The 21674-nt window shown below is 72.6% G+C and overlaps 6 protein-coding genes across 6 annotated transcripts in view; 4 read left to right on the plus strand and 2 right to left on the minus strand.

The window, feature by feature from the left end:
• The window catches only part of AURANDRAFT_71169 (hypothetical protein), a gene marked incomplete at both ends in the record, with an annotated part of 11590 nt that extends 7200 nt beyond the window's left edge, over positions 1-4390 (plus strand). Inside the window, 2 exons of the mRNA XM_009036690.1 lie at positions 1271-2060; positions 3124-4390. Of these exons, the coding sequence (XP_009034938.1) occupies positions 1271-2060; positions 3124-4320 (1987 nt within the window). The remainder of the gene's footprint in view (positions 1-1270; positions 2061-3123) is intronic.
• Positions 4391-4594: 204 nt separating this feature from the next.
• On the plus strand, positions 4595-5335 carry AURANDRAFT_62660 (hypothetical protein; the record flags this gene model as incomplete). Its single annotated transcript, XM_009036691.1, has 1 exon — positions 4595-5335. One exon carries the CDS (start codon positions 4595-4597, stop codon positions 5333-5335), a length of 741 nt encoding a protein of 246 aa, XP_009034939.1.
• A 388-nt stretch (positions 5336-5723) lies between these two features.
• AURANDRAFT_62661 (hypothetical protein) lies at positions 5724-6588 on the plus strand (the record flags this gene model as incomplete). The annotated part of the gene is made up of 3 exons (XM_009036692.1): positions 5724-6254; positions 6317-6448; positions 6532-6588. The coding sequence occupies 3 exons, from the start codon at positions 5724-5726 to the stop codon at positions 6586-6588; spliced, it is 720 nt and encodes a 239-aa protein (XP_009034940.1).
• A 988-nt stretch (positions 6589-7576) lies between these two features.
• On the minus strand, positions 7577-8011 carry AURANDRAFT_58829 (hypothetical protein; the record flags this gene model as incomplete). The annotated part of the gene is made up of 1 exon (XM_009036962.1): positions 7577-8011. The coding sequence occupies one exon, from the start codon at positions 8009-8011 to the stop codon at positions 7577-7579; it is 435 nt and encodes a 144-aa protein (XP_009035210.1).
• Positions 8012-10939: 2928 nt separating this feature from the next.
• On the minus strand, positions 10940-11725 carry STR2 (hypothetical protein; the record flags this gene model as incomplete). The annotated part of the gene is made up of 2 exons (XM_009036961.1): positions 10940-11521; positions 11597-11725. Coding segments are annotated over 2 exons (711 nt in total), but the record flags the coding sequence as incomplete, so codon positions are not given.
• An 8823-nt stretch (positions 11726-20548) lies between these two features.
• On the plus strand, positions 20549-21067 carry AURANDRAFT_62663 (hypothetical protein; the record flags this gene model as incomplete). The annotated part of the gene is made up of 1 exon (XM_009036693.1): positions 20549-21067. The coding sequence occupies one exon, from the start codon at positions 20549-20551 to the stop codon at positions 21065-21067; it is 519 nt and encodes a 172-aa protein (XP_009034941.1).
• Between the last annotated feature and the right edge of the window lie 607 nt (positions 21068-21674).

The following is a 21674-nucleotide window of genomic DNA, read 5'->3' on the forward strand; positions in this document are numbered from 1 at the left end:
CGAGGTCCGCGCCGGCCTTGAGGCGCGTGTAGAGCACCGCGTACTTGCGGAGCTGGTCCTGGACCTGGAACCGGTCGAGCACGGCGGCCCTCGCGTTCGCGCCGAGCGCCGCGCGCGCGTCCGGGTCCTCGAGCACGGCGAGGATGGCGCCGGCGAGGGCCGCCGGGGTCGCCGAGTCCGCGAAGACGCCGTTGGGCGCGTCGTCGCAGGCCGCCGGGTCCGCGGCGCACGCGGCGACGGTCCGCGCGGGCACGAGGTACTCGCCGACGCCGCCGACGCCGAAGGAGACGACGGGCTTGCCCGCGGCCATGGCCTCGACGTTGGCGATGCAGAAGGTCTCGCTCCAGGCGCGCAGCGACGGCTGGACGACGACGTCGAAGGCCGCGTACTGGTCTCGGAGCGCGCCGTCGCCGTAGACCGCGCCCGGGAAAGAGAAGCGGTTCTCGAGGCCGTAGAGCCGCGCGAGGAGCCGCACCTCGCCCGCCGCGGCGCCGTCGCCGACGACGACGAAGCGCGCCAGGGGCCGCGCGGCCGCGACGAGCGCGGCCGCGTGGACGAGGAGGCCGGGCGACTTCTCGGGCGCGAGCCGCGCGAGGAAGCCGACGACCTCGCAGGGCGCGGCGCAGGCGCCGGGCCGCGCGAAGGCCGCGGGGAACACCGCCGCGGCGCAGTCCGCGCGGCACGCGGGCGCCGCGGACGCGCCGCCCCAGAGCGCCGCGTCGACGCCGGGGTTCACGACGGCGACGGCGGGCCCGTTCGGCGCGCGCGCGACGGCGTTTGCCACGGAGGCGTGCGTCGCCGCGTAGTGGGACGGCGCGACGATGGCGTCGGCGACGAGGGGCTCGAAGGGGAAGAGGTTCGGGAGCTCCATGACGATCTTCGCGCGCGGCGCCGCGACGCGCGCGGCCGCCGTGAGGATCGCGTCGCTCGAGTCGCGCGCGTTGGCGAAGACGACGACGTCCGGGTCGAGTGCCGCGAAGGTGTCCGCGAGGTGGCGCCAGGTGCGGCCGACCCACGGCGGGTCGCACGCGTCGACGTCGCGGCCCGCGGCGTCGAGCCGCGACACGAGGTACGCGTCGAGCGTCGCCTGGGACCCGTTGTAGACGTCGATGAGCCGCGGCGCCCCGTCCTTCGGGACCTCCGCCGCCTCGGCGGCGTCGATGGCGGGGATGGGCGCGAGGAGCGGCGCGACGCCGAGCGCCGCGAGGCGCGTCGCGAACTTGGAGTGGCGCTGCTCCTCCGCGTCCTGCATGAAGCTCACGTAGCGCAGGTCGAAGCGGGCCCGGTCCAGGCCCCTGATCTGCTGGAGCCAGATCGTCTTCTGGCCGTCCCACTTCATGGACCCGACGAAGAGCACGCGCACGGGGCCACCGCCTTCGGCGGGCGCGGCCGCGTCCGCGCGGGGCGCCGGCGGCGCGTGGCGGTGTCTGGCGACGTCCGCGTCGCTCAGCACGGCGTCGAAGGACGCCGGGCTCTTGGGCCCCAGGGCCTCGAACTCGTCGTCGACGTGCGCGGCGTCTCTTCGGACGACGGACAGCGAGACGACGTGCGTCGCGGGCTCGACGCTCGAGAGCACGATGGAGATCATGGACGTCGGCACGTGGGCCGGGAGCTGCGTGCCCCCCTCGAAGTCGACGCGGATCTCCGCGTCCCCGGGCACGTCGCCGAGGAGGTGGAAGAAGACCTCGAGCCGCCGCGCCGCGGGGTCGCAGACGTGGCCCACCGGCGGCCAGACGACGAGCGCGCGCGGCGACCGCGCGTCCCAGGGCGCGCCCGGCGGCGGGAGGACGGCGACGTCGAGCAGCGCGGGCGACCGCGCGGCGCGGCCGGCCGCGTCGACGGCCGACACGCCGACGCGCGCCGCGACGGCACCGCCCGTCGCCGTCGCCTCGGCCGCCGCGGCCGCGAGCGGCGCGCCGACGCGCAGCGGCTGCGTGCCCGGGTCCGAGATGATGTCGACGCAGCTCACGGCGCCCGTCGCGCCGGCGCCGACGGCGCTCACGCAGAGGGCCCGCACGTTCGCGTCCAGGACCCAGGCCGCGACGAGCTCCGGCGGCAGCGTCAGCAGCGCGCCGCCATCCACCGCCTCCGCGCGCTGCCACTGGCGCAGGGTGTCCGAGGACGCGGCGGGGAGCGCCACCGCGACGACGAGCAAGATCATGCTGGGGCAGCCCATCATGCTCGCCTTGGCGCTGCGGCGAGTTGCAGCACTCGTTGCCGTACGGTGCCGCGAACGGGCTCGCCATGAGCCGCGATCCGCGCGCCCCTCCCTTGCGCCCGGCTCGGGCCCCGGACCTCCACGACTACAACAAACACGCGTGCTTTACTAGTACGTCGTCAGAACCAGTCGCCGTCGTCGCCGCCGTCGCCGGACGTGTCCTCGAAGCCGCCGTCGCCCCACTCGTACTGGTCCTCGCTGCTGCCGTCGCCCCACTCGTACGGATCCTCGCCCGAAGCGGGACCCGACGGCGGCGCGCCCGGCGGCGCGCCCGGCGGCGCGCCCGGCTCGTCGCCGAAGAGGCCCTTCCCCGGGCGCGACGTGTCGAAGCCGAAGAGGCTCCCGACGGCGTGGCGCGCGATGCTGTTGCCCGCGCCGAAGGCCATGCCCTCGGCCAGAACGCTGCCGATGCCCTGCTGCTGCGGCTGCGGCTGGAAGCGCCGCGGCGCGCCGTCGCCGCCCGCCGTCGGCCTCGCCGCCCCGAGCCGCGTCGTCGCGCCCGTCTCGGGATTCCACCAGTACGTCAGTCGCGAGCCGTTCGGGTCCGGGACCTCCTGCCAGGGGTCGCGCGGCGGCGGCGGCGCCTTGCGCCCGGGCGGCGCGGGCGGCGGTGGACCGCCGCGCTGCCTGAGGGTGCGCACGGCGCCAAGAGCAAAGGACGCGCCCAGCGATGCGCGCGCGTGTTTCCTTGTGCCGTTCAGGGAGTTGTACGACGCCGCTTTCGCGCGTGCACGCGCACGCAGCCGCGCTGGTAGGCGCGCTGCGGCGAGGAACATTGCGCCGGGCTTCCTCGAAATCCTCGAAGGTGCAGCCTTGGTGACCTTGGTGCCGTCGTCTTGGATCTCGTGCGAGTGCGATGGGCAGCACTTTCTAAGGCTTCTCCAGTCCACTCTGCAATGGCCGAGGACGCCATCGATGCCACGACCATCAAGCTCGATGCATTAGGGACCCAGGAACCAACAAACACGTCGAAAGACGACCTCTGCGACGTGCGTAGCCTTGCGGCGGACGCGCGCTGGCTCGACGCCTTCGACGCGCTGGACACGCTCGAAAGCCCAGCGCCGGAGACCGCGGAGGACGTGGACCTCGTCGAAGAGGTCCGCGCGCGCGGCGCGAGTTTTCGGCGCGCGCGCGCGTTCTGCTCCGCGGACGCCGACGGCGCGGCGACCGCGGACGGCGCGGCGACCGCGGACGGCGCCGTGCCCGCCGCCGCCGCGGCGACCGCGGACGGCGCGGCGACCGCGGACGGCGCGGCGCCGGCGGAGGAGGCGTGGTCCGAGGGCCACCGCGCCTTCGGCGTCGAGACGAGCTACCGCTACGACGCGGACGGGCTGCTCTGGCTGCGAACGACGGGCGAGATGAAGGACATCGACCTCTTCCACACCGTCGCCGTGATCCGCGAGATCGGCCTCTTCGGCGAGTGGATCCCGTTCCTGCGGCACTCGGACGTCGTCCACGAGCTCGACTTCTCGCGGCTCCTGGCCCACTTCTCCATCGGCGTCCGGGGCGTGCTGAGCCGCGACTGCGTCATGCGCGTCGCCGCGTGCAACGACGCGCTTTCCAGCGGCGCGCTCTACTTCGAGGGCGAGTCCCTGGCCGACGACGTGGCGGCGTGGCGCGGCGCGGCGGTGCCGCCGCGCTACACGGGCTGGGGCTACGACCGCATGCACGTCCACTCGCTCGTCGCCAAGGTCGCGTTCACGTCGGCGACGAGCCAGCACGCCATGGTCGTCGTGTCCGTCGACCTGCGGACGCGCCTGCCGCGGTCCATCCTCGACTTCTTCCTGAAGAAGCTCGTGGGCATCTTCCTCTGGCTCTGGCGCCGCCAGTCGCGCTACATCTCCGCGCACGACGAGGGCAAGCACCGCGACGCCATCGCCGCGGACGCGGCCTTCTACGAGAACTGGCTCCGCCCGAAGTACGACGAGTTCTGCGCCGCGCGCGGCTGGACGGACACGAGCCCGGCGCTCGGCGCGGACGAGGCGGAGGACGAGGTCGGCGACGACGCGGCGCTGCCGCCCGGGCTCGACGGCGCGGAGGACGGCGGCGCGGCCGAGTCGCCGGCGCCGGCCGTCGGCGGCGACGCGGAGGCCGTTGGCTGACCAGCGCCGCACGTGCGTCGCTGGCACCGGCGGGCGGCGACGGCGCGCGCAACTTAGGAAATTGAACCGCTTCAAAGTTGTGTTCCGACCAGATCAGCCATTCAATAGGCGGCACGCTGGGCGAGGCGCCTCCACCATCGGCGCGTGACCGACATCCACATTCGCGGGCGCCCAACGACCCCGCCGCGCGTCACCGTCGGACCCGCCGTCGTCGGAGAGGCAGCGCGGACACCCGCGCCGCGACGAACGCGGGCGGTTTCCCGCGGAGCCCTTGATGCCCAACACGTTACTCGCCATGTTCACGAGCGGGGGCCCCATCAAGTCCGCCGTGATGCTCGACGCGATCCGGCGGGACCCGGGCGTCTGCGAGTCGGTCGACGCCGCGACGGGGAACACGGCCCTCCACTTCACGTGCTGCAACGGCGCGCCGGAGCCCATCGTCCGCGCGCTCCTCGAGGCGTACCCCGCGGCGGCCAAGGTGCGGGACCTCGACGGGAACGTGCCCCTCTTCGGCGCCGTGTCCTGCGGCGCGGAGCCCGCCGTCGTCAAGCTGCTGCTCGACGCGCACCCGGGCGCCGCGCGCGAGCTCGTCGGCGGGCGGACGCCCCTGCACTACGCGTGCTGCCACCAGTGCGCGCCGGAGACCGCGCGGCTGCTCGTCGACGCCTGGCCCGGCGCCTGCGGCGTGCGCGACGCCGACGGCAACGCGCCGCTCCACTTCGCGCTCGTGCGCTCGGCGCGCGCGGACGTCGTCGCGCTCCTAATCGCGGCGAACCCCGGCGCCTGCGCGACGCGCGGCTTCATGGGCCGGCTGCCCCTGAGCCTGGCGCTGCTCTACGAGGCCGCGCCGGAGACCGTGGACGCCGTGCGCGACGCCTACCCCGACGCCATGCGCAACGAGGAGATCGTCGCGGACTACCGAAACCACGGGAAACTCGCCGACTACGCGCACTGCGCCAAGTGCGAGCCCGAGCCGCCGCGGGCGAGCGGCTGGGAGCGGGGCCACCACATGTAGGGGGCGGCGGCCCGCTGCCGCGGCGCGGACACCGCGCCGCGGCGGGCCGCCGCGCGCCGCGGAGCCGCATCGCGGGAGCGCCACGAGAGGCGCGCCGCCCAGGGCCGGCTCCCTTGCTCATACGCGCGACTCGTCCTAACGACCAGCGCGACACACACGCGACGCTCCCGGTGGCGCTTGGCGGCAGGGACGCCGGTCGTCGCCCCGGCGACGGCGAGCCCAAGCTTAAGAGCGAGCCCGCGCAAATTTCGCGCTTTGAACATCTGCGCGCGCGTGCATCTTGAAGATAAAATCCAATGGATTTTGGGCAAGGTGCCTTGGGAGACCAGTCAAAATAAAAGGCAGCCCCGCCCCCGAAGAAACTGCGTCGGGCCGCCCGCGCGCAGCCATGGCGTTCAACGAGGCCATGGACGTGAAGCACAGCATGGCCCGGGAGTACTCCATGGGCCAGACCAACGAAGACGTGGACCCGACGTCCTGGGGCGTCGAGGAGGTGGGGACCTGGCTCGGGAGTATCGGCCTGGGCCAGTACGGGCCGGCGTTCGCGAAGCACCAGGTCACGGGGGAGATCCTGCACATGCTCAGCGAGGAGCTCATCAAGGAGCTGGGCGTGGCCACCATCGGCCACCGCGTCAAGATCGCCAAGGAGTGCCTGGCGCTGCACAAGAGCAACGAGAACCGGCTCCGCTTCAAGGTCCACTGGGAGGCGGACCAGATCATGTACGAGGGGGGCTGCACGGACTGGCTCTGCAAGCAGCTCATGTGCGTGCCCTGCTGCGACGACCCGGACCACTACAAGCTGACGGGCGCGATCCTCTACCTCACGTCGGAGGACCGGAAGCGGTCCAAGGGCTACTGCTCCGGCCTCTGCCAGACGTCGCGCGCGACGCGGGCCGTGGACCTCTCGACCATCGCCGGCGTGCGTGACACCCGCGCCGCGAAGGCGGCGGCCCGCGCGCGCGACGCGCGCGCCGCGCGCAGGTCTCGGACTACCACATCAACAGCGTCTGCGACTGCGGCTGCGCGGCGGACGTCATCTCCGTCGAGCTCAACGGCGAGCTGGGCCTCGACCCCGTGCGGCCCATCCTCGTCAAGAAGGGCCAGGGCTACAAGGTCTCCGCCATGATCACGCGCGCGGCGCGGCCGCGGCGCCCCCGCGCGATGGCGGCGCCGGGGACGGACGCCGCCCCGCGCAGGTCGAGGAGGCCCAGTGCCGCGCGCCGCCGATGCGCTCCCAGAGCATGTCGCGCTGAGCCGCCGAGGACGCGCAATCCCCGACCCCGCCTAACTGTAACCGATGGAACTGCAACTTAGGCCTCAAGCCCGCGTCAAGGTGGCACGACTTCTGGTCGGGCCAGTCCTTCGGGCAGCCCTCGTGCGCGATGCCGCGCGTGGACCTCCTCGACATGTACGTCTCGACGATGATGGCGACCTTCATGGCGACGATGAACCTCCTGGAGCACGCCGTCGCCAAGGACGCCGCGGACAACGGCCACCTCGAGTTCGCCGAGGTCTTTTTCAAATACATGCCCACCGTGTGCGGCCGCCGGCGCCCCCGGCGCGCGCGCGCGCGCGACGCCGTCGCCGCAGGCCCATCATCAGCGACATCCAGAAGATCTTCCCCATCTTCCTGCCGCTCCTGCTCTGGGCCTGGGCCTCGAACATCTACCGCGTGCTCCGCTACGGCGTCACGCGCGAGCGCGCGAGCGGCCTCGTGCAGATGGCGCTCATAAGCGCGCGGCCCTCGTCCTTTTTTTCTTGCGCGCTCCTTGAATTTGCGCGCGCCCCGCGCAGTCGTGCTCATCAAATTCGCCATCGAGGAGCTCGCGCCGGCAAAGGCCGCGCTCAGCGACGGGCTCACGCACGAGGAGGCCGTCGTCCTCAAGGAGAAGACGGGCACGATGTACTGCTTCCAGATCCCCATGACTCTGCTGAACCTCTACAACCAGTCGCTCAAGGCCGAGGCCTACGACAAGGCCGTCGAGGACGCGCGGGCCAAGGAGCTCGAGGACGCGCCGAAGAAGGAGGACTGAGGTCGGGGTGGCTCCGTAAGTCGTGATCGCGGGATAGAACGGCGCCTGCGCGAGTGCCCTCTTCGACTCGGAATTCGGCCCATGGCCAGCGGACTTGCCAAGAAGGACCGCCCGGGCCGCCGCGACCCGTCGGGAGGCGGCCCCACCCGGCCGCGTCGAAGCGAAGGCGGATGCTTAGGGCGTCCGGGGCCTCGCGGCGGGACCCCGCCTACGCCCAGTTCCGCGCTCGTCGCTGCTCGACGCCCGCGAGCTTGTCGGCGACGGAGCTCACGCCCGGCATCGAGAGCACGTTGCCGATGACGGGCATGGTGCGCATGGCGCTGAGGGCGATGGGGAAGAAGTTGCCGAAGAGGTTCACGAAGCCGAAGCCCTCGAGGAACATGCCCACGAGCGGCCGCTTGAAGACGAGCACGAGCGCGACGCCTCCGAAGAAGCACGCGACGCCGCGGAGCCCGCAGTCGTGCGCCTTCTTCCGGAAGAAGCGCGCGCTCCGGCTCACGCCCATGGTCATGAGCAGGCCCGCGAGGAACATGACGTTGCCGAGCGACAGCAGGAACCGGTCGAAGAGGAGCAGGACGCCGAGCGCGATGAAGAGGAGGCCGAGCCCGAGGAGGCTCGTGCCGATCTTCGTGTTGTCGCTCATCATCGTGTTGTCGCTCGAAGAGGAGGTGCGCCGCCCACGAGGTGCGATGCGGTGGGCGTGGTGCGCGCGTCGACGCCGCGGCCGCGCAGCACGATGCTCAGTTTTTGAGCGCGCGGTGTTTGTGGCAGTCGCGCGTGGCCGGGGTCGCGCGCGGGGCTTGTGGCAGGCGCCCGTGGCCGGGGCAGGGGCCGGGGGTCGCGAGACGAGGGCTCAAAATTTTATGCGGCCGCCGGCAGCCTCCGCAGCGCGGCGAGGTCCGCCGCGAACCTGTCGAGCTCCGGCCGCAGCTCCGCGTCCCAGAAGTCCCGGTCGCGGTGGACGCGCAGCACCGCGAAGTTGGGCCGAGACGAATTGCGCGGGATCCAGGAGACGAGGTCGCACCACTCGCGGTCGCAGACCGCGAGCTGGCCCTGGATCTGGGCGTAGAATCTCCGCGGGCACTTGGTGAAGGGCCCGTGGTGCGCCTTGTGCCGCTTCGCGAAGGACGTCTTCACCTCGAGGAGCCCGTGCGAGCCCGCGGCGTCGACGACCAGACCGTCCGGCGACGCGCCGAAGCCGTCGAGCGTCCAGAGGCCCGTCGGCGACACCGCGGCGCCCGTCGCGCGCGCGTAGTCCTCGACGGCCCGGGGCTCGTGCTTCAGGCCGAAGCGCGTCGCCTCGTTGCCGCGGAACGGCGGCGGCGCCGACGGCAGCCGCGCCTTGCGCGCGAGCACGTCGGCGCGCGACGCGAAGCGGTAGCGGTCGCGCGCCGCGTCGAACTCGCTCGCCGTCAGGTCGAGGTGCCGCCGCACCTCGAGCCAGACGGCCTCGTCGTCGCGCTGGCAGAGCGTCGTCGTGTCGTAGGCGACCTCTCGGCCGTCCAGCAGCAAGCTCGCGGTGTTGCGGCCGGAGACGCCGAGGACCTCGACGCTCGTCGCGGCGCGGAGCGCCGCGCGCGCCGCTTCGTCGACGACGGCGACCGGCGGCGGCGCTGGTGCCTGCACCGGCGCCTGCGCTGGTGCCTGCTCGTCGACGACCGACGGCTGCAGGAGCCCGCCGCGCTTGCGCAGGAGCGCCTTGCCTCGCACTCGATTCTTCGGCGCCGCGAGCCCCTGCGCGGCTGGCAGCAGGAGCAGGAGCAGCACCGCAAGTCGAGACATGCCGGCGCGACTGCAGGCGAGTGCCATTGTGCACTGCTAGGGCAACACGGCAATGATGCCGTGACATCACATAAGGTTGAAGAAATCAGGCGGCACCGTGCTGATGGGCTGCCCTCAGGCCACCGTGCTGATGGGCTACCCAAAGTTTGGCTAGCCTCCGAGCTTGTCGCACTTGCCTCGCGGCAATGTCCAACAAGGTCGCGGCGCCCGACGGCGGCTACGCGAAGCTCGACGACGCCAAGGACGCGTCGAAGGACGCGTCGTGCGCGCCCCTGGAGGCGCTGGGCAAGCAGGTCCAGCGCTGGCGCGACGCCCAGGAGCCGTCGACGGTGCTGCTCGCCGACGTCGCCGCGACGCTCTTCTGCTGGCTGGTCTTCGGCGTCTTCTTCTTCCGGCGGTTCTCGCACGGTGGCCAATTCACGTGGGCGTACAGCTTCTACTTCTGCATCAACGTCGGCTACGGCATCGGCTCCGCGCCGTTCCGGCCGTCGCACGCCGCGGCGCGGCTCGTGCTGTGCGCGTACCTCGTCGCCGGCCAGCTCCTCATCGTCGGCGGCCTGGGCGCGTACTTCCAGGCGTCGGCCGCGCGGCTCGAGCGCGCCGCGGGCGCCGGGCCGCGGCGGCACCACCTGTCGCTGCTGTCCCTGGGCTACGCCGTCGTCGTCGGCTGGGGCCTCGTCGTGGGCCGCGCGGCGGGCAAAATGGGCGCCCTCGCGGACTGCCTCGTCTTCTCGCTGACGAACCTGACGACCGCGGGCCTGAAGGTCGGCCGCTACACGCGCGACAACTGGCTCGCGACGGCGTTCTTCATGCTGGTGGGGGTGCCCTACGCCATGCTCTACTTCTCCGAGGTGTCCACGGCCCTCTTCGCCTACGACGGCGACGCCGCGGGCCCGGAGGCCGAGTCGCTGCTCCCCGGGTCCCCAGAGCCGTCGCCGCTCGCGAGGCTCCGGCGCTGGCGGCGGTCGCTGAAAGCGGCGCAGCTCCAGGCCCTGGACCTGCTGGCCCTCTTCGCCGCCTGGCTCCTCACCGGCGTCCTCGCCTTCCGCCGCCTCGGCGACGGCTGGTCGTACGCGTACGCGTTCTACTTCGCGGTAAACACGGGCGTCGGCTGCGGCAGCGCGCCCTACCGCCCCACGTCCGCGCCGGGCAAGTTCTACGAGTGCGCCCACTGCGTCTTCGGCCAGGTCATCATCATCGGCGGCATCCGGGCCTACTGCCACGGCGCGTCCGAGCGCGCGCGGCGCGCCGCCGCCGCGGACGCGGGCGTCGCGGCCGCGACCAACCCCGTGCTCACCGTCGGCGGCGCGGTCTACGCGGGCATCCTCGCCTGGGGCCTCTACGTCGGCTACCTCTGCGGCTACCGGGGCCCCGTGCACCTCCTCTACTACTCCGTCAGCAACGCGACGTCCGCGGGGCTCTTCGTCCGCCAGGGCGACGGCCACGAGGCCTTCCACGTCTGGGTCGTCTCCGCGCTCTACCTGCTCGTCGCCGTGCCCTACACCATGTTCTGGTTCAGCGAGATCACGTCCGTCGTCTTCGCGCAGCACGAGCAGGCCGTCGTCACGCGGCGCCGGTCCCTCCGCGACTTCAAGCACCGCATCCGCGCGCTCGTCCGGCCGTCCGCGGGGCTCGCGTAACACTGCCAACAGACCGCCGTTACGCGGCGCGCGCGGCCAAAATCTCAAAATCGCCGGGCGGCGGCCGCTCAGTGGCCGTTGGTCTCGGCCTTGACGGTGCCGACGAAGCGGTCGCCCTTGCCAAAGTCCGTGACGATGTCCGTGCCGGCCATGCGCGCCTCGAACTGCGCGTCGAGCGCGTCCGACTGCGCGACGGTGAAGTTCGCGCGCCAGCCGCCCGACGCGCCGGAGCGGAAGTGGGTCGCCGAGCCCATGCGCTGGACGCCCGTGGACTTGCGGCGCTCGTGGTCCTTCTTCATGGAGTCGAAGGACGACGCGGCGACGACCTTGGCGAGGAGCTCGTCGTCGACGTCGACGTCTATAAAGGCCGCGATGCGCTTGACGGACGTCTCGACGTCGGCCTTCATGTCCTCGAAGCTCAGGAAGAGGAGGCGGTCCCCGATGTCGTCCTTCGCCGTCCGCCAGCCCAGGACGTGGTCGAACCAGGAGCCCTGGCCCACGTTGCCGTCGAGGAAGAGGCCGACGAAGTGGTCCCAGGGCCCCGTGTACTTGAACGCGGGCAGGCCCAGGTAGTGCTTGTACATGGACGCGCAGGCGTCCTTCGGGTTGCGCGTCACGACGATGATCTTGCCCTTGGAGAAGCGGCCCGCGCAGGGCAGGAGCGCGTAGGGCGCGTGCGTCTTGAACGTCCGCCGGCCGCCGAAGGCCGCGTCGCCGTCGCCGCGGACGAGCTTGTCGAAGGCCGCGTCGATTTTGGCCGCGTCGCCCTTGGCCTGGCGCGTCGCGATGGAGAACTCGCGGTCGACCCAGGGCGACTGCTCCATCGGGTCCGTGACCTTGGACGCGTCGCCCTTGGCCAGCAGCAGGAGCACCATCTGCTGCATCCACGTCGTGCCGCACTTGGGGTACGTCGCGATGAGGACGTCGCCCTCCCGCGACCAGTCCTCGCCCATGAGCCGGTCGATGGCCGCCTCCGACGCGAAGGGCGGGTAGCAGACGCCGTGGACCATGCGGTAGGCGTAGCCGTGCTCCGGGTCCATGAGCGACGGCGGGTCCTTGGGCTTCTCCGGCTCCGGGTTCGTCGCGGGGCACATCATGCCGAAGACCGAGTTGAGCCAGCTCGGCGCGCCGCTCTCGTCCTTCGCAGCCGCCGCCATAGCTGCGACGTGTTGGAGAGCTCAGCCAATCCCTGTCTTAGCCGTGGCAATTTCGCTTCACCATGCATCCTTGAAGCTTGCCCGATGGTTTAGGGCAGCCTCGATCATGCAGGCGTCGAAGAAGCCTCCGTCCGCGGGCCGCGGCCGGGGCGGCGCGGCGCCGGCGGCCAAGGAGCGCAAGCTGGCGGCGAAGCCGCGCATGTCGGCGCGCAAGGGCGCGAACCAGGCGACGGCGAGCAGCGCCGCGCGGCGCCAGGCGACGGCGGCGCCCCGGGACCAGCGGCGCGACAAGGGCCTCGACGAGTCGGCGACGACGCGCGAGGTGCGCGCGCTCATCGAGCGCGTCCGGCTCGAGCAGGGCCTCGAGGGCGCCGCGGCGCCGGCCGCGGCGCCCGCCGCGCCGCTGCCCGTCGTGCCGCCCGCCGCGCGGGGCAAGGCCGACGCCCGGCGCCGGCGCGAGAGCCCCAAGGCGCGGCCCGCCGCCGCCGCGCGGCCGCCGCCGCCGCCGCCCGCGCCCGCGCCCGCGCCGCCGCCGCCGCCGCTTCGCGAGCCTCGAGCCCGAGGCGCCCGCGCGGACGCCGCCGGCCGCCCGACGACGACGACCTCGACGCCAAGGAGGAGCACCTCGAGCAGCACCGGAAGGTCCTCGAGAAGCAGATGCAGGCCGTCAAGCGCCAGCGCGCGGCGCTCCTGCTCCAGCGGCGCGAGCGCGAGCTCCGCGACGCCGCGGCGCGGAGCCTCGAGGCGGACCGCGTCGCCGACGGCGAGGCCGCGGAGCGCGACGTCGCCGCGCTCCGCCTCGAGCTCGAGCGGCGCGAGGCCGACTGCGAGGCGCGCCGCGCGGCGCTCAAGCGCGAGATGGACCGCCTCTGCCGCGACTACGAGGACGCGGCGAGCGCCGCGCTCGAGCTCCGCGCGGAATTCGAAGCGGGCGAGGAGGAGATTCGCGTCGCCGCGCGCGCCAAGGCCGACGCGCGCGCGAAGCGCAGCGACGCCGCGATCCGCGCGCAGCTCGAGAAGGAGGCCCTCGCCCTCGGCTTCCGCATGTCCCCGCGCGGGGGCGACGGCGGCGGGTAACCAAGGGGGTGTTTGGTGATCCCCGCGACGACGCTCCGGCGCGCGGCGAACGGCCCGGGCACCACCCCCCGGACGCGAGACCGTTAGCCCATGGACGCCATGGCCTCCATCTCCTCCCAGAGGTCGTCCTTCTCCGCGAAGGGGTGCGTCGCGCGCTCGAGGATGGTCCTGACCATGCGCTTGACGTCGAGGATCGCGCGCTCCTCGCCCTGGGCGTCCGTGCTCATCTTGTAGTCGATGGTGATGGCGTCGTCGGGCTCGGCGCCGCCGGGGAGGAAGAGGATCGCGGGCGTCGTGTTCACCTGGGAGAAGGGCGGCGCGGCGACGTCGTTCGCGCGGTTGTCGATGGCGCCGAACTTGACGCGCGGCTCGTGCTCGAAGAGGTGGGCGACGCCGTCGACGTGGGGCCAGAGCTGGTGGCAGGAGAGGCAGTCCTTCTGGACGAGGTAGACGACCAAATCGTCGTCCGTGGCGACGAAGTCGTCGAACGTGTCGCCCACGAGGTAGAAGAGCGGGCCGACGTTGAGGTGCGCGTCGGGGATCTTGTCGCTGAGCGTCGCCTCCTTGAGCTCGTCGCGGAAGTGGGCGTCGAGGAACTCCGCGCCGGCCTTGCGCGTGAAGGACCGGCCGAGCGCGAACTTGCGGAGCGTGCCGTACTTTCGGACCAATCCCTTGCGCCGGTCCTCCTTGGCCCTGAGGATCATCTTCATGTGGGGCGTGAGGCCGTCGTCGTCGGTCTGAACGACGCCGCCGTTGTCCGCCTTGGTCTTGCAGGACACGGGCGGCTCGGGCCGCCGGCCGACGTCCATGACGACGAGACCCGCGCCGCCGGACGTGTTGAACCGCGGGAACGTGTACTGGGCCATCTCGTCGCAGAGGTAGTTCGCCTTGGGGTCCAACTCGGGGTCCTCGAGGCGGCAGTAGACGAAGCGCATGAGCGCGTCCTCGGGCGCGGTCGGCGCGAGCTTGCGCGCGGCGTCGACGGCTTTCTTCGCGTTCGCGCGCGTCGCGTTGGGCCGCAGGATGACGACGCTCAACGCCTCGACGTCCCGGAAGAGGCGGCGGTAGTCGCCCGCGTCGCGGATCTCCGTGACGCGCGGCACGACGGCGCGGCGGAGCCGCTCGCGGAACATGGCCTGCGTCTTCAACGTCGCGGCCGCGTCGACGTCCGCGGGCGGCGCGACGACCACGGTCGCCGGCTCGCCCGCGAAGCCCGCGCGCTCGACGACGATGCCCGTCACGGCATTGCTGCAGTAGACGGCCGTGCGGCGCTCGACGCCGTAGCGGTCCGCGGCGCGGTCGGCCTCGACGCGCGCGAGCGCGCGCTCGTTCGCCGACAGGCCCGCGCCGAGCGTGATGGCGACGCGCTCGTCGTCGCCGCCGATGGTCGCGGCGAGCGCCGGCGGCGGGCCGCAGGCCGCGAGGTCCGCGAAGGCCGCGACGTAGTCCACGAGCTCCGACGACTCCCGCCAGCCGCCCCAGTACTTGAAGGGCTCGCTGTAGACGTCCTCGATGAGGACGATCGTCGGGAACTCGACGATCTCGTACATCTCGCCGACCTGCTCGAAGCCGCTCTCCTCGCAGTTGAGGCCCACGAACTTGACGTCCGCGTCGGGATAGCGCTCGCCGAACGCCGTCGCGGCCGCGCCGAAGATGGGGCTGTACTTGGCGCAGTGCTCGCAGCCCGGCTTGTAGAAGTAGAGCGCGAAGGCCCGCACGTGCGGGTTCTCGAGCACGAGCTCGGCGAGGGCGCCGTCCCAGGCGGGCAGGTCCTCGAAGGCGAAGCTGTGCACGTAGCGCTCCTTCGACTCCGCGGCGCGCATGACGTCGTCGTGGGTGATGGCCGGGCCGCCATCCTCGTCGACGTCCACGAGGTCGAGGTCGTCCCAGCCGAACTCGTCGCCCTTTGCGATCGCCGCTAGGGCTGCGCCGAGCAGCCAGAGCCGAACCATTGCCTCGTGGAGCGTTGCTGTCCAGCCAATTTACAGAGCATCAAAAAAGAAGGAAATACGGGCTTGGTGAACTCTTGGTGATGGAGAGGGCTGCTCATTGAGACGGCAATGGCTGCCCTGATCGAGGACGATTCTTGGCGCGACCGCGCGGTCGCGCTGCTCGGCAGCGACGACGACGAGTTTGTCGACAGCGGCGCGGATCCGTGCGCCGCCGCGGCGTGGCGCGCCTACGTGGAGATGTCCGAATCCTTCTTCGCCGGCCTGGCGCCGGTCGTGAGAGACGGGCTGGGCATGGCGCCGTGCAACGCGGACTGCCGCGGCGAGGTGCTCCTCGTGCTCCTGGGGCTCAAGCCCTGCGTCCTCTTCGCCTACGGCGCGAGGCCCGGCTTCGCCGACGACGTCGAGCGCGGGCTCGTCGCGCCCTGGGCCGCGGCCGCCGCGCCGCGGCTCCGCCGCGCGCGCGTGGCCCGCGACTGCGCGCCGTGCGCCGGCGTCAACTTCGTCGGCGGCCTCGTCCTCTACGACGCCGCGTCGCCGCGGTCGAGGCACGTCTCGCACGCCTTCTTTCCGCGCGCGGCGGCGCCCCCGCCCGGGGACGCGCCGCTGCTCATGGGCCTCGTCGGCCGCGCGCTCGGCTACCCGGCGCGGCCCGGCGCGCGGCGGAACTGCCACGTGGCGTTTACGCGGGAGGGAGACGCGCCCGCGGCGGGGTTCCGGCGGCGCGCGGCCGACTCGGAGCTCGTCGAATTCCTCGTCGAGGGGCCGGGGGAGGTGCCCGCGGCCGCGCGCTACTTCGAGCGCTGCCGGGCCGCCTGCGCGCCGCACGTGCGCCTCGAGTTTTCGCTCTGCGGCGTCGTCGTGCCGCTCGGCTACGCGCGGCGACTCGCGGCGGGCGGCGACGTCGCGCTCGTCGCCCGACTCGTCGCGGCGACGAACCGGGGCGAAGCTCCCGTAACGGAGCGCGAATGACGGTTAGGACTCGGGGAGCGACATGGCCCAGCCGTCGGGGAGGCCGCCGTCCGCGGCGGCGACGAGCGCGGCGACCTTCTTCGCGGGGACGTCGACGAGCGCCGCGGCGCCGTCGTCGACGACGCGCACGACGCCCAGCTTGCCCGAGCCGAGGGCCTTGCAGGCGGCCATGACGGCCTTCGGGTCGAGGCCGCCCGCGGCGCTCTCGAAGCGCAGCGTGCGGTCCGTCGGCTTGCACGTCAGCAGGCTCCTCGGCGCCGGCGGCCGATCGTCGACGCCCGCGAGGATCGCCAAAGCTGCGGCCAGCGCGTCGCGGCGCTCGTCGTCGCTCAGGCCGTCGACCGTCGCCGCGACGGCGTCCGTCGCGGTGGCCGGCGCCGCCGCGCAGGCCTTCAGGGCGTCGCCGAGGGCGTTCTCGAGCACGGCCGCGGGCCGCGGCGGCGGCCGCGGCGGCAGCAGGCCCGGGAAGTTGTCGGCGAGCGCGTTCACCAGGGGCCGCTCGCCCGCGGACGGGTCGAAGAGGAGCAGCGACGTCGCGGTCTCCGCGGCGTCGCGCGCGCCGCGGCCCGCGCGGTGCGCGTAGAGGTCCCCGTCGAGCGTGCCCTCCTTGCCCGCTTTTCGCGGCGCGCCGAGCTGGACCACGAGCCCGACGCCCGGCAGGTCCAGGCCGCGCGCGGCGACGTCCGTCGCCACGAGCACGGCCCGCCGCCCGCCCGTGTCGTCGCCGCGCCGCGCCGCGCGGAAGACGCGCTTGCGGAACTCGGGGTTCATGTCGCCGTGGAGCAGCAGCACGTCGAAGACCGCGCGCGGAAGCTTCCGCGAGAGCAGGTCGTGGAGGTGCGTCGCGTCGGCGATGGTCCGCACGAAGACGAGGGACAGGGCGTCGCCGCCCTCGCGCAGCACCTCCAGCGCGACGTCGTGCCACTCGCCGCGGACGCACGCGAGGGACGCGTGGTCGACGCGCGGCGCCGCGGCCAGGTCGACGTCCGCGGACCCGTGCTCGAGCTCCATGGTCCCCCGCGCGAACTTCCGGACTTTGTCCGTGATCGTCGCGGAGAAGAGCACGAGCTGGTAGTCGCGCTCCATGGCGTCCATGAAGCGCCGCACCTCGGGCACGTCGTCCTCGTCGAGCATCTGGTCCGCCTCGTCGAGGATGATCGTCTCGACGGCGTCCAATCCTAGGACGACCTCGCTCCGCGCCGTCTTCTTCGTGCGGCCCTGGCGCAGCAGCTCGGCGGTCCGGCCCGCCGTGCCCACGAGCACGTCGCAGCCGCCGCCGCGGCGCAGCGCGCCGACGCTCCGCTCGAGCGGCGTGCCCCCGACGACGACGGCGACCCTCGGCGCGGCCGCCGCCAGGGGCCCGCAGAGGCTCGCCCACTCGGCGCCGATCTGCGTCGCGAGCTCCCGCGACGGCGCGAGGACCAGCACGCGCGGCGCCGCGGGCCCGCGGCCCGCGCGCGGCGGCCGCTCCGCGGACGCGAGCCGCGCGACGAGCGGCGCGACGTAGGCCAGCGTCTTGCCCGTGGCCGTCGGCGACTGCACGACGGCGTCCAGGCCCTCGAAGACGGGCGCGTAGGACCGCGTCTGCACGGGGAGCGGGGCCGCGAGGCCGCGCGCGTCGAGCGCCTGGCGGCAGGGCTCGGGCAGGTCGTCCCAGACGTTGGCGGCGTAGCGGCGGCCGTGTGTGGAGCGCAGCGCTGGTGTTGGAGCGCGCAAGGCTGTGACCGTTGCTACGAGTGAGATGAGGAGCGCTTTTTGCAACTGGCGGCGGCCCATCACACACTGCGCGCGAGTCCTCATTGCACTTTGCCACAGCACATCGCTTGTCGTGTGGCAAAGGCACCGACGACCTCAAGAACCTCGAGACCGCGTGAGCATGGCCAAGCGCGGCGCAGGAAACGCGGGATGGTTCGGCCAGTCGAGCCGCGAGAAGGCGAACCAGATGGACGCGGAGCTCGGCCTGCGCGAGAACAACGAGCACCTCGACGCCCTGTCGGAGCAGGTGGCCATGCTCAAGGGGCTCACCATGGAGAGTGCGTGCGCCCGCGCGCGCGCGCGCGCGCGACAGCCCCGCGCGACGAAAACCTCGCCCCCCGCCGCAGTCGACGAGGAGGTCAAGTCGCAGAACTCGTTCCTCGAGACCATGGGCGCGGGCATGGGCGGCGCGGGGAGCGCGCTGGCGCGGACGATGGCGGCGCTCGAGCACGCGACGAGCTCCGGCGGCTCGCGCTTCGGCCTCTTCGTCGCCGTCGCCGTCGTCTGTTTTTTCGCGACCGTCTACTGGGGGTCGAAGAAGCTCGGCGCGGACCAGGGCGAGCCTTAAGAGCGTGTCCCTAGCCGGACGCGGAGCGGCGGAGCACCGCCGGGTCGTGGAGCGTGTGGCGCCCCGTGCGCCGCGCGCGCTCCGTGGCCACGGCCGAGTCGCGCGGGCGGATCACCAGCGCCGAGTAGCGCGCGTCCGGCGCCGTCGCCGAGCCGCGGAGCTGCGCGCCGGGCAGGGGCCGCGGGCTCGGCCAGCGGACGTCGTACTCGAAGGTGCACTCGTCGGCCGTGTGGAGGAGGTGCATGGCGCGCCGGGGCTCCGGCGCGGCCTCGAGCGCGCCCGGCGGCGGCTCGACGGCCGCCGCCAGCGGGCGGTTGTTGTACGTGAACGTCCGCGCGGCCGACACGGTCATGAAGAAGACCGCGACGACGTGGACCACCGTGGCCCAGAGGTCGACGTAGAGCGCCGCGCAGAGCTTCTTCGCCTTGCCCCGCGTCGGGTACCCGTAGACGTCGTGGGCGTCGCCGAGCATGTAGCCGTCGACGCAGCGCGACGCGTCGACCTTGAACAAATCGTGCTGGAGGCCCCCGTGGACCGTCGCCGCGAGCGTCGGCAGGTCCACGAAGAGCGCCAGCGCGCCGAGGAGGAAGGCGATCCTAAAATTCGCCAGGTCCTCCGCCGCGAAGCCCCGCAGCAGCGACGAGAACGACGTGAACGCCGCGCCCGCGCCGATGGCCATGCCCGGCGCCGCGGCGACGTAGGCCGCGGTGCCCGGCACCTCGAGGCCCAGCACGTTCCGCGACCCGAACAAGGCGGCGTCGAAGGCCCGCTGGCTCAGGATGGAGAGCGCGCAGCGGCTCGCCGCGGCCGCGACGTACGCGGCGACGACGACGGAACCGAGCGTGATCGTCCGCGGCGCGGCGACGCAGCAGTAGAGCCGGTGCTCGAGGCGGCCCGGCGGGCGCCGCGGGCCGCCGCCGCCGGCGCCCTTCTTCGCCGGCGACGGCGTCAGGCCCGACGGCAGGCGGAGCGGGTTCGCCGAGCCCGCGGAGAGGCGGTCGAGCGGCGCGGGCGCGTCGATGGACTCGTCGCTCGACGAGCCGCGGCGCCGCCGCCGGGGCGCCGGGGCCTCGGCCTCGCCCTCGAGGGCCAGGGCCGCGTCCTCGGCCTCGACGGCCGCGCGCCGCCGGCACTCGGCCTTCAATAGGAACGCGAGCGCGCCGACGTTGCAGAGCAGCGTCGCGGCCGTGAGCCCCACGCAGAGGACCATGAAGGCGTGGGCTTTGCCGCAGTCGTTGGGCTCGGCGACGGCGCCGAAGGGCCGCGCGCGGAACGTCCACGCGCATAAGCTCACGAGCGAGGACGCGATGGCCGTCGGCGCGGGCCACGCGGCCGTGAAGGGCGGCAGCGCGATGAGGAGCGTCGTGAAGGAGACATTCACAATAGCCGACGAGATCCAGTCCATGCGGATGCACGCGCGCTGCGTGAGCACGAGCGCGACCCAGGCTAAGATCGCGCTCTGGACCATCGTCGCCGCGAGGACGCCGGGGATTTTCTGCTTTTGCTGGCTGTCGACCCAGTGGGCGACGAGGCCGTCGTCGCAGAGGCACTTCCACCAGTCGACCTCGAGGCTGCCCCGCCGCGACTCGACGATGATCCACTCGCACGCGCCCGTCGCGCAGGCCACGGACGCGGAGACGCAGAGCAGGTAGCCCATGAGGAGCCGCACGACGCCCAGGCCCCACTCGCAGGTGTTGCGCAGCAGCGTGATCTTCTCCGCCGCGTTGCGCCGCGCCTCCCGGGCTTCCGCCGACCGCCCGCCGTCCTCGGGGTCGCTGTCGCCCAGGAGCGCCTCCTCGAGGAGGTGGGGGCTCTGGGCCTCGGCCAGGGCGCCCTCGTCGCGCCGCATCGTCGAGCTGCTGCACCCGTCGTCGTCGAACTTCTCGTCGGCCATGTCACGCCATCGTTGCCGGGGCGCCCCCCACCGCACGTCGGGGCTCCCCACCCACCTTCGACGCGCGCGCCACCTTTGGTTGCTTGCACGGCAGCTTTGGCTCACGAGCGCTCCTCGTCGGGCGCGGTCTGCGCCTTCAAAACACGAGCAAAAGATGGGCCTCGATCAACGCCAGCAGTTGTTCCTCCAGGCGTTGACGGTGCGCCGCCCGCGTCCTCGATGCGCGCGCGCGACGAGCGCTGCGCCGCTTCCGGGGGGTGCGCCCGGGACGCCCGGCGGGGTTCGAACCGCGGCGCGCCGCGCGCGCGACCCGCCCGGCGCCGCGCGCGACGCGGAAACGGCGCGCGCGCGCGCACGCCCTCGCCCCCGCGCAGCAACGCAAGGTCATGACCGAGGACGAGGCGGGCAAGGTCATCGACGAGATCGCGACGGACGTGCTGCCCGGACGCGGCCAGAGCCTCCGCATGGCGCTCGCGGACATCAACAAGGAGCTGAAGAAGATGGACCTCGAGGTGCGCGGCTACTACACGGGCAAGAAGGTCAAGGACGACCAGGGCGACGCGCACGACGAGAAGGTGCTCGCGCTCATCAACCTCGTGAGCGACGACGTCGCCAAGGTCGAGGGCGGCCGCCTCACGCCCGACGAGGTCAAGCTCTTCACGAAGATGCTCGCGCGCATCGCCGCCGGCGAGGACCACGAGGTGCCCATCGACGTCCTCCGCGACGACAAGGGCAAGCTCACGAACCCGCAGTTCGCGGAGTTCGCCAAGTCGCTCGTCGACGCGCGATGGCTCGCCAAGGCGCCCGACGACGACGTCGTGTCCTACGGCCCGCGGTCCTACCTCGAGCTCGCGGACATCATCCGCGAGCACGGCGTCGAGGTGCCCCAGATGATCACCTACTGAGTAAGGAACGAGACGTGGAACTTGAACGAGGGCGATCCACAAATGGGAACGGACGCGTACACGGGCTTCGGCCGCGCGGAGTCCGTCGCCGAGCGGCCGTCGGACGCGACGAACGTGTTCGTGTAAGGCGCAGTATCGCAGTTTAGAGTATACCGGCCGTGTTTTACGCATCCATGGCGAGTCCGATGGCGCGCACACCCAAGGAGCGCCTTCGCCATCTTCGCCACAGCCAATGCTCGGATTGTCGGGCAACCACGCCGTGAGGGGACAAAATCGCCTATCGCTCAGCGGCATCGCAGCTCTACATTTCCAAACTCTCACCGCGATCACGCCACCTCTCTTCGATCATGCCTTCCTCCGCGGAGCCTCCGCTCGACGGCGAGTTGGAGTCGGAGAACGACAAGAGCGCCTCGCCGGCTAAGGCCGCTACACCGCCCGTCTTCGACATCGATGTCAACTGTGCGGACTCAACCTTGACGTCGCCGGACACACGTGCGAAGATTGTCGACGCGCTTCGTGCCTCTGGCGTCTGCGCCATGCTGTCCGCGGCCTCCGCGCCGACCGCATCGAACGAGGGCGTCGAGAAGGGCGTCGCCACGTACCTCGT

The sequence above is a fragment of the Aureococcus anophagefferens genome, assembly GCF_000186865.1.
Source record: "Aureococcus anophagefferens unplaced genomic scaffold AURANscaffold_5, whole genome shotgun sequence".
Lineage (NCBI taxonomy): Eukaryota > Pelagophyceae > Pelagomonadales > Pelagomonadaceae > Aureococcus > Aureococcus anophagefferens.